This window comes from Balaenoptera borealis, assembly GCF_965194805.1.
Source record: "Balaenoptera borealis genome assembly, chromosome: 7".
NCBI classification, from domain to species: Eukaryota; Metazoa; Chordata; class Mammalia; order Artiodactyla; family Balaenopteridae; genus Balaenoptera; species Balaenoptera borealis.
In genome coordinates, this window is record NC_138864.1 from 111,203,510 (window position 1) to 111,219,324 (window position 15,815).

The 15,815-nt window shown below is 37.9% G+C and overlaps 1 protein-coding gene across 10 annotated transcripts in view; it reads left to right on the forward strand.

Moving 5' to 3' along the window:
* The window catches only part of LRGUK (leucine rich repeats and guanylate kinase domain containing), a 131,418-nt gene that overhangs the window by 45,289 nt on the left and 70,314 nt on the right, over positions 1 to 15,815 (forward strand). For all 10 annotated transcript variants that reach the window (XR_014246710.1, XR_014246711.1, XR_014246712.1 and 7 more), the window contains 2 exons: positions 3,776 to 3,900; positions 12,112 to 12,255. Coding sequence is in view for 7 of the 10 variants with exons in the window: in XM_082399143.1 (XP_082255269.1) it covers positions 3,776 to 3,900; positions 12,112 to 12,255 (269 nt within the window). In the remaining 3 variants the exon portion in view is untranslated. The remainder of the gene's footprint in view (positions 1 to 3,775; positions 3,901 to 12,111; positions 12,256 to 15,815) is intronic.

Sequence of the window (15,815 nt, forward strand, 5' to 3'; positions counted from 1 at the left end):
CCACGAGGATCTAACATTCCACTGTAAAAGATTTATTCATAGAATCACAAAATTTTAGAGCTGGAATGCAGTATGATGATCTTGTGTTCTTTGAGTCTCTTTCTCCTGATAGTGGCCTTTTAAAATTAAACTATACCTAAGAGGATTAACTCAATAAGCTAATTCATTGTAATAGTTTAGTGGCTTATCTGATTCTATTTCTTCTTATCGGAAAGTCCCAAGACTTATGAAAGAACATGAAAGAATAATGTTAGGAGGAAGGGCAAGTAACATTTCATGAAGGTTCTTAAGAAAATGGGAGATTGGAGAGATAAAGGTATTCCTGAACTTAGAGCTCTGGATGGACCAGTCCTGCATATTGACTGTCGGCATTGCTGGCAGTCACATATGATGTGACCATGGGAGTAACTAGGGGGGGAAGGCGTTGCGCCACTGTGAAAAGTACTGTTTACTTAAGAGCCTGATTGCGGTTGAGCCTTGAATAATGGTGGGGGTTAGGGGACCGATCCCAGAGCAATCGAATAGCCACACATAACTTTACAGTAAGCCCTTTGTATCCACGATTGTGCACCAGTGGATTCAGCCAACCTCTACAGATGGTGTACCGCTGTAGTATGTATTTAGTGAAAAAAAAAAAAAAATCCATGTATAAGTGGACCCATACATTTCAGACCTGTTTGTCAAGGGTCACCTGTAATTTATAGTGCCTAAAATTCCTTGAAATTTTAAGGGGAGTGAAGAGTTGGGAAATAGGAGACAGTTTCGGTGAAATGAACCTATTTCTCAGCAGAGATGTTCAGTCAGCTCCTCACCCTTTGCCCCAGTGCTGTGAGTGATGGCAGTGGCAGCTGCGGAAGCCATGGCCATGACTGCAGGGGGGCATCTGTATTCCTCCTCCTTTTGGCCCTTGCAATACTAATTTCATAAAACATGACTTGCCCTACTAGTCAAAGCTAGAGAGTAAGCTGGATGCACCAAGGGAACGGCCTCTAATGTCTTGGAAAATTACTGTATACACAGTCAACAGGCTTTCCTTTTCAGTTCCCATTATCTCTTGACAGTGTCCGGATTCCTGTTTTCTAGTTTTCTAATCCTTGCCTGCTTCCCATGGGAGTGCTTCCTGACTCAGCCACCCACAAGCATTTGTTTTACTCTCTGTCATAATTCAGAGTATCTTTGTTTCTGTTGAAGCTGAGCTACCAAGACACTAGTGCTCCTGAAATAGGACTTAAAGACTGTTGCTTCCTCTGCTAGATTAAGACAAATGACCATTTGAAGTTTTCCGTGCTTAATTTTTCTTACCGAAGATTGCTACACTGAGGATATTTTATTTCATCTATAGAGTGATTGTTTAAATAGCCCAAAGAAAATGGAAGCAGAAAGAAGGATCGTGTTTGTGAGCATAAGTGTCTATTTGTAGAGCTAGTCTGGCAGGAAGCTTTATGAAAGTGGTTTTGAAATGCATGTTGACAACAAGCCGAACAGCCCAAGGATTGAATCTGGAACCAGTGAGGAAAATCGAGACATTTCTGGTTCATTTGGCAGTATTTTCTCATCATTGCTTTTAGTTTCTAAATTAAACTCTGTGTCTGGCTTAGTTCTTTCAGAATCAGTCCTGGCCTGAATCCTCCTTTTTGTGCTGCTGGCCAAGAGGCAGAGGATGTGATTCCTTGGCCTCATGTGCTTGTAATTTAGTAACGATAACAATGCCTTATAATTGTGAGGTACTTGTACAACTCACTCACATACATTTTCTACATTTTTTCTCATGATCTAACTTTTGGCCTTCACGGCAGCCTGATGTTGTCTCCATTTTACAGATGAAAAATCTGAGCAGAGAGAAATTACATCACAAAACTAGTGAGTAGTAGAGTTAGGATAACTACAAATAATTATGAGGCAAAATGTATGTTTCTGTGATACTTACAGTCCCTTCCTTTCTCTTAAAAAATTTGTTGATTCTGTGATTAATCTCCATAGGTGGGGTGTTAGAAGTTGACCAGAAAAGGCTTTGAGGAAGAAAGAGTTTGTCTCGAGTGGATACCAAGAATTGGAATTGCTCTGATATTTACAATTATAATAGTCACTGCCAAATTGCCTCCAGAGAGGCTATACCATAATGAACCCTCTCGCCCAGTAGTATGAAAGAATCTGTTCTTCCAAAGCTTTAAAATGTTTGCCAAACTGATAGGCAAAGGATAGCATCTTAATTTGCTTTCTCCCGACTACAGGTGAAGCAGAGTGTCTTTTCATATGTTTATTATGTTAGCCACTTGGATTTGCTCTTCTGGGAATTTCCTGGATATATTCTTTCCCCATTTTCTATTGGGTTATTGTCATTCTTTATGTTTTCTAGATAGTAATACTTTGTATAGTATATATGTTGTCAGTATATTCTCCCAGTCTGTCACCTGTATTTACTTATGTGATTAAAAACTAATAGAAGTAGGGAAATGAGGTTGTCAAAAAGAAATACTTAAGATGTTGGTTTAATGCAAATGTTAAAAAAGAGAAAAAACTTTAAAAAGTGGAATTTCAAATTAAGTCCTGAAGAATGGGTAGGGTTTAGAAATAAGTAGGAAAGCAGTATTTAAAAAAATTAAGAAAGTCAAGGGGTATATTCCAGAACTATTGAGAAGATTGACCTGGCAGAATTGGAGCATTCTCACTGGATTATTATGGGGATGAAATTCGATAAATAGGTTTTGCTTAAAGTAAAGGGCCTTAAATGCCAGAGTGAAGAATTTGGAATTCATCCTGTGAGAATTTTTTAATTGAAGCATGATATCCAGTCAATATTTTGAAAAAAATTAACCTGACTACAGTGTGTAAGGTGACTTGAGGGCACGAAGAAATGGATGTTAGAGGTATCCATTGGTGCTAAAGCTGAATTAAGTTGGCAGAGGAGTGAATGAAAAGGAAGGACATATTTGAAGAGATGTCTTAAAGCAAAAAATGCCAGGTTTTGGTGATGATCGGACACCCTGAAGATTACAAGTGGCTGAGAAAATGGTGATGTCTTAGGCTACTTGGGAGGGGAAACTGAGCTTGGGTGGAGAAGTGATATTAAATCCTAGAAATTTGCCAGAAAGATTGAGGACAGAGAGAGGTAAGTAGAATTGGTGACTTAGAGTTTGCACTTTTAGGTGACTATAAGTATAGAACACAAAAGGTAAGAGTTAAATTTTAAAATAACTAGAAAATCAACAGATGAGGAAAAGAAGGCTGAGTTTAGGCCTCATTTATTATAAAGAGAAGAGAAGCCAATATAGATAGAAGAAAAGGCTATTCCTCTCAATATCACCCATTTTCTGCAGATGACACCTCCGGGGCTGTTTCCCTGGTTATGGGGATGATAAAGTGCATGTGTCTCTCCAGGGCAACCCTGGATTCAGTTCTGCCTGTGGAAAAGTACAAGTGTTTCTCATGGAGACCATTAAGGAACCAAGGAAAAAACACTGCCAAGGTGGCAGCTTTGAACCACTCTGAAATGTTTTTCCTCACTGATTAAATGAGTCACATATGAATGCAAAGGCAATTGAGCACACTCAAAAACTATGCCTTTAAAAAATACAAACTAATTTTAATTGGTGCACTATTAACTTCTATATGAAAAAAATATCATTTTAAGATTTAGCATTCATCCTATGTTATCATAGAGAACTTTTTTATTTATGCTGTTGTCTGATTTTTCTAATGATGATTTGACACTAATTCATTTTTTCTTCCGAATGTTTCTAATACCATTTTCCTTAAACATAGTCGTGGTGTATAGGCAATGAGATAGCTGAAATCAACGGACTAGAGCTATGTAGCAGTCTTACCCACCTTAGTTTGGCCAAGAACAAGATCAAAACCATTAATGGCTTAGGAATGTTACCGATCAAAATACTTTGTCTGGTGAGTCTAACAAAAGTATTATTCTTTATAGAAGTACTAGTTAATGTCTTAGTAAATATATGAATGATAGTTAGGATTTTTCAGTTTTATAAAGAGCTAATTCCTTCATGAAATGTCATTGTCTTTAGTTTTGTTTGTTCCTTTCCATATCTGGGGGGGGGGGTGTGTGTGTGTGATGAATAATTCATGCTAAAGTAAAATGATTTCCTAATTTGGTACACAAATTCCATTTTTTAAAAGATTGACTTTAACACTGAGAAAGGAAGGCATACTTTTAGCAACTATTAAGAATATTTTTATAATAACCAAGAGACCACTGAAGAAATCAAAGAGGAAATCAAAAAATACCTAGAAACAAATGACAATGAAAACACGACGACCCAAAACCTATGGGATGCAGCAAAAGCAGTTCTAAGAGGGAAGTTTATACCAATACAATCCAACCTCAAGAAACAAGAAACATCTCAAATAAACAACCTAACCTTACACCTAAAGCAATTAGAGAAAGAAGAACAAAAAACCCCCAAAGTTAGCAGAAGGAGAGAAATCATAAAGATCAGATCAGAAATAAATGAAAAAGAAATGAAGGAAACAATAGCAAAGATCAATAAAACTAAAAGCTGGGTCTTTGAGAAGATAAACAAAATTGATAAACCATTAGCCAGACTCATCAAGAAAAAAAAGGAGAAGACTCATATCAACAGAATTAGAAATGAAAAAGGAGAAGTAACAACTGACCCTGCAGAAATACAAAGGATCATGAGAGATTACTACAAGCAACTATATGCCAATATAGGACAACCTGGAAGAAATGGACAAATTCTTAGAAAAGCACAACCTTCTGAGACTGAACCAGGAAGAAATAGAAAATATAAACAGACCAGTCACAAGTACTGAAATTGAAACTGTGATTAAAAATCTTCCAACAAACGAAAGCCCAGGACCAGATGGCTTCACAGGTGAATTCTATCAAACATTAGAGAAGAGCTAATACCTATCCTTCTCAAACTCTTCCAAAATATAGCAGAGGAAGGAACACTCCCAAACTCATTCTACGAGGCCACCATCACACTGATACCAAAACCACACAAAGATGTCACAAAAAAAGAAAACTACAGGCCAATATCACTGATGAACATAGGTGCAAAAATCCTCCACAAAATACTAGCAAACAGAATCCAACAGCACATTAAAAGCATCATACACCATGATCAAGTGGGGTTTATCCCAGGAATGCAAGGATTCTTCAATATACACAAATCAATCAATGTGATACACCATATTAACAAACTGAAGGAGAAAAACCATATGATCATCTCAATAGATGCATAAAAAGCTTTTGACAAAATTCAACACCTATTTATGATAAAAACCCTGCAGAAAGTAAGCATAGAGGGAAATTAACCTCAACATAATAAAGGCCATATATGACAAACGCACAGCCAACATCGTTCTCAGTGGTGAAAAACTGAAACCATTTCCACTAAGATCAGGAACAAGACAAGGATGCCCACTCTCACCACTATTATTCAACATAAGTTTTGGAAGTTTTAGCCGCAGCAATCAGAGAAGAAAAAGAAATAAAAGGAATCCAAATTGGAAAAGAAGAAGTAAAGCTGTCACTGTTTGCAGATGACATAATACTATACATAGAGAATCCTAAAGACGCTACCAGAAAACTACTAGAGCTAATCAATGAATTTGGTAAAGTAGCAGGATACAAAATTAATGCACAGAAATCTCTTGCATTCCTATACACCAATGATGAAAAATCTGAAAGAGAAATTAAGCAAACACTGCCATTTACCATTGCAACAAAAAGAATAAAATACCTAGAAATAAACCTACCTAGGGAGACAAAAGACCTGTATGCAGAAAACTATAAGACACTGATGAAAGAAATTAAAGATGATACAAACAGATGGAGAGATATACCATGTTCTTGGATTGGAAGAATCAACATTGTGAAAATGACTCTACTACCCAAAGCAATCTACAGATTCAGTGCAATCCCTATCAAACTACAAATGTCATTTTTCACAGAACTAGAACAAAAAATTTCACAATTTGTATGGAAACACAAAAGACCCCGAATAGCCAAAGCAATCCTGAGAAAGAAAAACGGAGCTGGAGGAATCAGGCTCCCTGACTTCAGACTATACTACAAAGCTACAGTAGTCAAGACAGTATGGTACTGGCACAAAAACAGAAATATAGATCATTGGAACAGGAGAGAAAGCCCAGAGATAAACCCACTCACATATGATCACCTTATCTTTGATAAAGGTGGCAAGAATATACAATGGGGAAAAGACAGCCTCTTCAGTAAGTGGTGCTGGGAAAACTGGACAGCTACATGTGAAAGAATGAAATTAGAACACTCCCTAACACCATACACAAAAATAAACTCAAAATGGGTTAAAGACCTTAATATAAGGCCAGACACTATAAAACTCTTAGAGGAAAATATAGGCAGAACACTGTATGACATAAATCACAGCAAGATCCTTTTTGACCCACTTCCTAGAGAAATGGGAATAAAAACAAAAATAAACAAATGGGACCTAATGAAACTTAAAAGCTTTTGCACAGCAAAGGAAAACATAAACAAGACGAAAAGACAGCCCTCAGAATGGGGGAAAATATTTGCAAGTGAAGCAACTGGCAAAGGATTAATCTCCAAAATATACAAGCAGCTCATGCAGCTCAATATCAAAACAAACAACCCAATCCAAAATTGGGCAGAAGACCTAAATAGACTTTTATCCAAAGAAGATATACATATTGCCAACACACACATAGAAGGATGCTCAACATCACTAATCATTAGAGAAATGCAAATCAAAACTACAGTGAGGTATCACCTCACACCAGTCAGAATGGCCATCATCAAAAAGAGTACAGAGAATAAATGCTGGAGAGGGTGTAGAGAAAAGGGAACCCTCTTGCACTGTTGGTGGGAATGTAAATTGATACAGCCACTATGGAGAACAGTATGGAGGTCCCTTAAAAAACTAAAAATAGAACTACCATATGACCCAGAAATCCCACTACTGGGCATATGCCCTGAGAAAACCATAATTCAAAAAGAGTCATGTACCACAATGTTCGTTGCAGCTCTATTTACAATAGCCAGGACATGGAAGCAACCTAGGTGTCCATCAACAGATGAATGGATAAAGAAGGTGTGGTACATATATACAATGCAATATTACTCAGCCATAAAAAGAAACGAAATTGAGTTATTTGTAATGTGGTGGATGGACCTAGAGTCTGTCATACAGAGTGAAGTAAGTCAGAAAGAGAAAAACAAATACCGTATGCTAACATATATATATGGAATCTAAAAAAAGAAAAAAAAATTGTTCTGAAGAACCTAGGGGCAGGACAGCAATAAAGACGCAGACGTAGAGAATGGACTTGAGGACCTGGGGAGTGGGAAGGATAAGCTGGGACAAAGTGAGGGAGTGGCATGGACTTATATATACTACCAAATGTAAAATAGATAGCTAGTGGGAAACAGCCACTTAGCACAGGGAGATCAGCTCGGTGCTTTGTGACCACCTAGAGGGGTGGGATAGGGAGGGTGGGAAGGAGGGAGATGCAAGAGGGAAGAGATTTGGGAACATATATATATGTATAACTGATTCACTTTGTTATAAAGCAGAAACTAACACACCATTGTAAAGCAATTATACTCCACTAAAGATGTTAAAAAAAGAATATATTTATAATGTCTTATTGATGAAATAACATTTAAACATATTTAAGCATAATATTTATTGCAGTTAAAACTTCATTGCTCTCAAATGAACCACTGGGTCCTGAATTTGGCAGTCCTTTTCTATCACTATATGCCAGTTTCCCATTCTAGAATACCAGAATTAGTGCTGAGAATAAATGAACAATTCCCATCAAGAAGTTAAAATTTTTAATTTTTTTCCCATAGAGAGCATGCTTCTTAAGCTGTATGACAATGTGACTATGACTGAATGAAAATACAATTTATTTTAAAATCAGCAGGATCATAGTTGTTCCAAAGATATATACAGTATTTTTGAAATAACAGTCTAGCTCATTAATTTGGGGGTGATTATATAGTTTGTAGATTATCTAGGATTCTTTCTTCTTCCTTTCCTTCTCCTTCTCACTTCTTACCCTTGGATGGCTTTGGGGTTCTTTATCTGTCATGAGGTGGACAGGGGGATTTTAAGCCACGAGGCTAGTAGCTTATTAATTTCTTACGTGAACTATCCCACAGGAGAGTGTTGAACATGTTGTTTGAAATGACATCTTGGGTTATCTGCAGATTTTTGACATATACAATTTACAATTCCTGTCTTATTTAACCACAGACAGCTGAAGGTTGGCTATGTGTTAAGCCTGAAGTGCTTTTTCAAGAGCCTTCACTTCTTACAGTGAGTTAGGTGAGGGTAAAGTACTGGTTCCCAGTACTGAGGTTGGAAATGAAGCATGGAAAGGTTTAATAATTTCCCTGAGTTTTTCTGTTTTCTGTCCACTTAGGCATGTAAGCAAAGCATAAATGAAAATGAATTTGGTAGGCTGAATTGCAAATTTAAAAATTATAAAAGAAAGTCACACTTTAAAATTATGAAAATTTGAAAGATTATTGGCAGTATATTCTATTCAATTTGCAGCTTGTTAGAACCTTATCCCTTTATTTACATATCTTTTTGCATTGGCATTCCCATTAACTTTAAGCGGAGCATGATATGTGGAAAGAGATTGGGGGTGTGCTTAAGGGAATGAGAATTGAACTGATTATTAAGAATGACATCACATAGCACTTTCATCCTAAGACTGTTTCAATAACTAAATAAATAATCTGTGTTGATAATTTCATCTCAAGTAGGTTTTATTTATTTATTTTTGGGTGTGTTGGGTCTTCGTTTCTGTGCGAGGGCTTTCTCTAGTTGCGGCAAGTGGGGCCACTCTTCATCGCGGGTCGCGGGCCTCTCACTATCGCGGCCTCTCTTGTTGCTGAGCACAGTCTCCAGACGCGCAGGCTCAGTAGTTGTGGCTCACGGGCCTAGTTGCTCCGCGGCATGTGGGATCCTCCCAGACTAGGGCTCGAACCCGTGTCCCCCGCATCGGCAGGCAGACTCTCAACCACTGTGCCACCAGGGAAGCCCCTCATCTCAAGTAGCTTTTAGAAGAAGCATAAAAGACTTATTTTTCCTACAAGTAGATTAGGTGGATTGTTCCCAATCCCCATCCTCATCACCCAAGATGAACTAGAAAATACAGAATATGCCATCATTCATTTTCCTTAAACTTTTTGAGAATAGGAAGGTTTTCTTTTCCATACATTAGTAAAATTCATAAAATAAAATGATACTCATTTGTTTCAACAGTTTTTAATACTTTTTAAAAGATTTGTGGTATCAGTAATCCAATTGGTTTACTACTGAAAGTAATTCAGTTTACAGTTTAGAGAAAAAAGAACAATTCACTATACAAACCAGTTGTTAATTCTCTTCCATCAACTTTTTTTTTTTTTTTAATAAATTTATTTTTTTATTTTTGGCTGTGTTGGGTCTTTGTTGCTGCGTGCAGGCTTTCTCTGGTTGCAGTGCACGGGCTTCTCATTGTGGTGGCTTCTCGTTGTAGAGCAACAAGAGGGCTCTAGGTGCGCAGGCTTCAGTAGTTGTGGCACGCAGGCTCAGTAGTTGTGGCTTGCGGACTCTAGAGTACAGGCTCAGTAGTTGTGGCACACAGGCTTAGTTGCTCCATGGCATGTGGGGTCTTCCCGGTCCAGGGCTCGAACACATGTCCCCTGCATTGGCAGGTGGATTCTTAACCACTGCGCCAACAGGGGAGTACCTCTTCCATCAACTTTTACCATAAATATTAGGGGGAAATGTGGTTCACTTATGGTCTGCTCTGTCAACCACCTCCTTTAGCAAGTAAGGACAATACATTCCAAACTTCAAAAATCATTTTGTCTTAGTAAAAGCCATTTGTTTTTTTCCCTCCCAAGTTGGGAGATTGAGAATATTTCTCGTTTCATTTTAGTTTCTCTCTAAATACCCCCTTTTCCCTGCTAATCATGATAAAACAAGCAAGAAGAACTGTTCATTCAGGCACTAGACGTGCACTTTGAGAAGAGATGTATCAGTTTTTCATCATTGGATAAAGGGTTTTACTAGATAACTTTGACTCAGAAATTCTGATTTGGAATATTTCTCAGTTCTGCTCTCTTTTATGACCATAAGTTATCTAATTAAACTTTTCTATGCCTCAATCTGCTCTTGTGCATCTACCACTTTGAAAGCCATCAGAGACACTCTAAAGAAGAATTACAGTTCATCTTCCACATCTACAGCGCTTCAAAGGTCTTTGGGGAAGAGGTGTATTATACATAAATTTGATATGTGGGCATATTTTAAATAGGATATTGAGGTCTTATTTCAATAAGTTAAATTAATAAGGATATTATGTTCAGTTTACTGTAGTTTTTTTCTTTCCCCTTTCTATTACACTTTCTAGAACTTTTTTGAACAGTAGGAAATTTGACTTAGGCAAATGGAGTTATGAGTATTTTTCCTTCTTATTATGGAATTTTTCAGACATATATAAAAATAAAAGGAATAGTTTAATGACCCCCCATGTACTATCATCCAGCTTTATAGATTATCAACATTCTATTAATATATTTTAAACAGCCATAGAATTATACTAATGAACATAAACTTTGCTCATTATTGAAGTGAAATCTTATGAAAAGTTGAGTGAAAATGAACTCTTACTATTAAATACTTGGGGAAACATGTACCAGGAAAAATATTATAGATGGTAGAGAATACTATAATTTAATTTTTTAGTTCTAAAGTGCTTAGTAAAAGTTTTAAAAGTTTAAGGATGGGGGGAATTCTGTGGTGGTCCAGTGGTTAGGACTGCACACTTCCACTGCAGGGAAACAGGTTCGATCCCTGGTCAGGGACCTGGGATCTTGTGTGCGCGGTGTGGCCAAAAAAAAAGTTTAAGGATGGGTATAATGTGGCATTAATTGAAACCTCAAAATTACACTTTACTGTGTTTCTCAACTCAAAGTTTAACTTTACTGTGGCTTAGTTTTATACCTCAAAGGCTAAAGAACCCAAGGAATTTTGAGAATGTTGGGAAATGAACAAGAAAATACAAATTATTGTTATCACTATAATTTGTTGTTATGGGTACAGGGGGGTTGGGAAAAAGAACAGTGTTTAAGTCTTATATCTTTCTCTGTTTCATGGTATTGTCTAAGAAGATGCTTACATGTAAATTATTTAAGAACTTTGTTTATGTATCTATTGTTGTAAAACATGCCACCGCAAGTGTAGTGGCGTGGAGAAATTCTATTAGTTAACCATTTTATTAGCTAGCAGTTCTGTAATCTGAGCTGGGCTCAGCTCGTGGTTCTGCTGGTCTTGCCACGTCCAGCTAGCAGATTGGCTGGGGGCTGGGCTCAGCCAGGATGCTGCAATGGCTGGGTTTCTCCTCTCTGTTTAGTCTCAGGGCTCCTCTCCAGGTGACCTCTCCACAAATTCTCTCCAACAGTGTGGCTAGAGTTCTTACATGGCAGCTTAGGGCTCCAAGACACAAGAGGAGATGCTGCCAGGCCTTCCTAAGTCTTAGATTTGGAACCGGGACACTTCTGCCATATTCTTTTGGTTAAGGCAGGTCATAGGTCTATCCTGGATTCAAGAGATGGAAACTGTACAAGAGCATGAATAAGTGGAGGCATGTACCAGACTACTACAGTCCTCATGATATGAGGTGATTATATTCAGAATATTTCTGAAAACAGAGTGTATGTGGGAGTTACAGTATTCAAGTGGTTTTCTGTGATGGTGATGGAAGAATTGCATTAAATTTACATTTCTAAAGATAAGCTTGGAGCTATGCTGCCATTAAGCTTGAGGTTAGCAATGTCAAAAGCTTATACTACCTAGCTTTTGTCTTTCCTATTGATTCAAACATTCATCTGCTTTACCTCTAGTGAAAATATTATGTTCTGAGTCTTCCAGCTGAAAGGCTGGGCTTTCTTTCTGGGGTGTACATATATGTGTTTAGGGAGGTGAAAGATGGGAATGGGAGGGGGGACAGGAATTTCTTACTGATTTTAAGAGGTTTGGGGCAGTATCCAGGATGAAAACTTGTCATTACACTTTTCCCTTTAGGACATTAAGTATATTTTATCAATTTTAGAGCAATAACCAGATTGAGAAGATCACAGGTTTGGATGACCTAAGGGTCCTGCAGATCCTGGATCTGGGCCACAATCAGATCAGTAGCCTCCAAGGCTTAGGGAGTCATGACTTCTTGGAAGTGATCAACCTCGAGGATAATATGGTAATGTCATATTATACTTTATATGTCTTGGTTTTAGTGTCTATAATTATTTCTCAAGTGCTATCACATTCAGTGCCAGCTCAGAAAAGTTATTCTAGAAAACCTCCTGGAGCAACAGTTGAAGCACTGCTTTTTTTTTTTTTTTTTTAATAAGTAATAATTCTTAATTTTTGAAAATGTGAAGATTCCTAATTACATTGTTTTGAAGGTTTAAACTGCAACCAGGTGCACATGATTTTGTGAAGTAGATATATTCGTGTGAAATTTGGGGTAGAAAGATGGCATTAGGAATGTCTGATGTGTCAGAGGGGGGAAACTAGAGACAAGAGAATAGCCTCAGGCTGGTGTTGCCTGTGCCCCATTTAATGAGAAGAGACACAGGAAGTGAATTCTTATATCCTATTTGTAACAATTGGGTACGTTCCCAACCCGAATGAGTTGGGGATTGGACTTACTCAGATTACCCTATCTGGCTTAATGCACACGTTACTTCACCAATTATATCAATTGGCTTTCACTCTTAAATACATTTTATTTTTAATAAAGCATTTGTGCTCCTAATCATGGTATATTAAGTTGGTACCTATAACTCACCTCTTATGCAATCAGATCTACATTGTGATTTTATTCATCTCGAGTACTTTTTCATATTTTGGGGAAAGATTTCATAAGGAAGACGAATGGTTATTTCTTCTTGAAAACGAAAATTTTGGCTAACCCTGGAAGAGACGTAGATCCTAGCTGGAGTGAGATGCGTTCCTGTGGAGATATTTCTCTGTTCGGCTGTGTTGGTGCTTATCAGCTGGGTCTGATGACTCTTTCTCCAGTGAGCTTCCATTAGCTATTAGATTTCTAAAAATCAAGAAAAGGAGGCAATCTTTAGGTCTGGGAAGAAGTGGATTTTTAATCACAGGCAAAAACTATTCCTCCTCATTTTCACTTGACTTGCATATTAAATTGTTTGTTAACTTCTAAGGTTAATTCTAGTGGGTGACTTTTGTTCACTGTCCCACCTGTCTTATGAAGTCAGCACAATCTCTGTCTCATATGGTTTTAGTGTCTTTTTCATGAAATGGCCATTAAAATGGTTTGCAGATACACACAGGCGGTGTTCAAACAGCAGAATGCACTCATTACATTTCAACTCAGTGCATCTCAGGATTTAGGAAAAGGAGTAATGGTAATAATAATGACAATTACAGTCATAAAATAATGCAGAGATTTTCATTGCGTATTTATGCACAAGGCACTGTTTTAAGCACTTTGCATATATCATCTCATTTAATCCTCATTATAACCCTATTATTATCGCTATTCTACAGATGAAGAAACTGGAGCAAAGAGAGGTTAAGTAACTTGTCCAAAGTTATACCATATCCAGCGAATAGCAGAGCCAGGGTTCAAACAGAACGATTTGCCTCCAGAGTCAGTGTTCTTAACCCTGCAGGCTAATACATTAAATGAAATGCTAATGGCCCTCCCTTCAGAAAAGTGTGTGGTGTTGTCATGATCTAGAAGAGTGCTTTCTGGCTTAAATATAGTGTGAGCCACATGTGTCATTTTAAGTTTTCTAGTAGCCACAATAAAAAGGTAAAAAGAAACAGGTGAAATTAATTTTTTGCTTTATTTAGCCCAATATATCCAAAATATTGTCATTTCAACATGTAATCTTTATAAAAATTATTGATGAGATATTTTATATTCTGTTGTTTCACACTACGTTTTGGACATCTATGGTGTATTTTGCACTTACAGTACATTTGAATTTATCCTAGCTGTATTCCCACTGGTAAGTAGCCACATAGGGCTAGTAACTACCATACTGGGTAGCACAGGTCTAGAAAGACCTCATGAATAGTATGGTGTTCTCTTCCATTCCAGGAGACTTTTCAAATTACATTTGAAATAGTTGAAGAAAAAAAGGGGGATCATTAGGGAAGAACAGAGTTTATAATTTTCAAATGTTGAAGAGACTCCATTAAAAAAGAAAAAAATGGCCACACGTCCCAAAGGAGGGATCCTTTGGCAACGATTGGGTCCGTAACAATGACACAATTCCCTCACTCCCCGCTGGGCAGGTTGGGGAACAACCAACAGTATGTGAAATATTCTGGAAGCCGAGCCATCCAAAGATTTCCTCAGAGATTTCTCTAGCACTACTGAGAATACTGTGTATCAAGGATGGAAAATTTATCATTTAAGAGAAACATAACATAGCTATTGCTTCTCATATGATTAACTTGATGTTAGGAATATTGTCTTATTGGGAGCACTTTTATCAGTATTATTTACTTGGTATAAGCTGTTGAAACATTGCCGTACCTTCACATGATCATTTGAACATCTCTTTTAAGTTTTTTTGCAAATTCATCACGAGCCGGTGATTTGGGTGCCTTTGTCACTCTCCACTCTACAATCCTTGTTAGATTTTAAGTCATTTCTATCATTTAAAACTTATCCCCAAAATGTTAACTCTATTATAACCTCAGCCTTTTCTTCTAGAAGCAAAATTTTGGTCTGGGAGTTACTTAGAGACTGCTGTTTTACTTCTCTGAGTCTTACTTAGTGTCATTATTTCATCTCTATCTATCTAGCATGTATTTTACGAAAAAGACTTAACAGGCCTCTTTAGGTCTGGATGGTTAGGCTTGGAGAGCATGGCTTAAAAGGAAATGTCAAAGAAAGGAGCCAACTTCTCCCTACATAGTGGAAGTTGAAAGGCTTCTGCTTGGTGGGGAGTAACCAACACGGGCAGAGGAGATCAGGGAAGAAGGGTAGACCGGAATCTGGGGATCAGCCCTGCTGGTATGACATTCTTGGCATCAGATGGCTGAAGTTCCTTTCAGAATATAATCTTTCTGGCAGTGTTTCACTTTAGGTGGTTTGGGGGTGTTGTGTCTGCACACCTTTTGTGTTCGCCTGTGACACACACAAGCCTTGGGTCTTGGCATTTGAAGAGAGAAGACGTGAGGGTGGGTCTGCTGCCGGGTGAGGTCTGCAGGGTGGGGTGGGCGGCGCATGCAGGATGGCCCGTGCCTGGTGCACATCACCAGTTCAGCAGAGGTGGGCCCTGGTAGCCAGGTGCCTCCACACGTGTTCCCCTCTGCCCTTACCCACTTCATCCTACCTTTGAAAGGACTGGGAGGGGAGCTGAATCCCTCTCATTTGACTCTCAAAAGACTGGCTCATCCCAACTGACATCTTAGTGATAATATTTTACATAGTCTGTGATTATTCTATTCATAGTGTTCACAGCATTTACAAGATCTTTCCATGTTAAGCACCATCGATGTTACCATCTTCTAAAATGGTTGCCTAGTGTTCCTATTATGGGACTGTGCCATGACTCATTTAATCACATAATGATGGAATTTTTCAGAATTGAGAAAATTTTAAACTTTTAACAAAAACGTTAGACCAAATGCTCATGTGTCTAATTTTTGTCTGATGATCTTTTCAATATAAACCTCTTGAAGTGGGATAGCTGGTTTATAGCTTATGCATGTGTAACACATCCACTCCCACCAGCAATGTCTGCAAGTGCACATGGCCAGGATGCG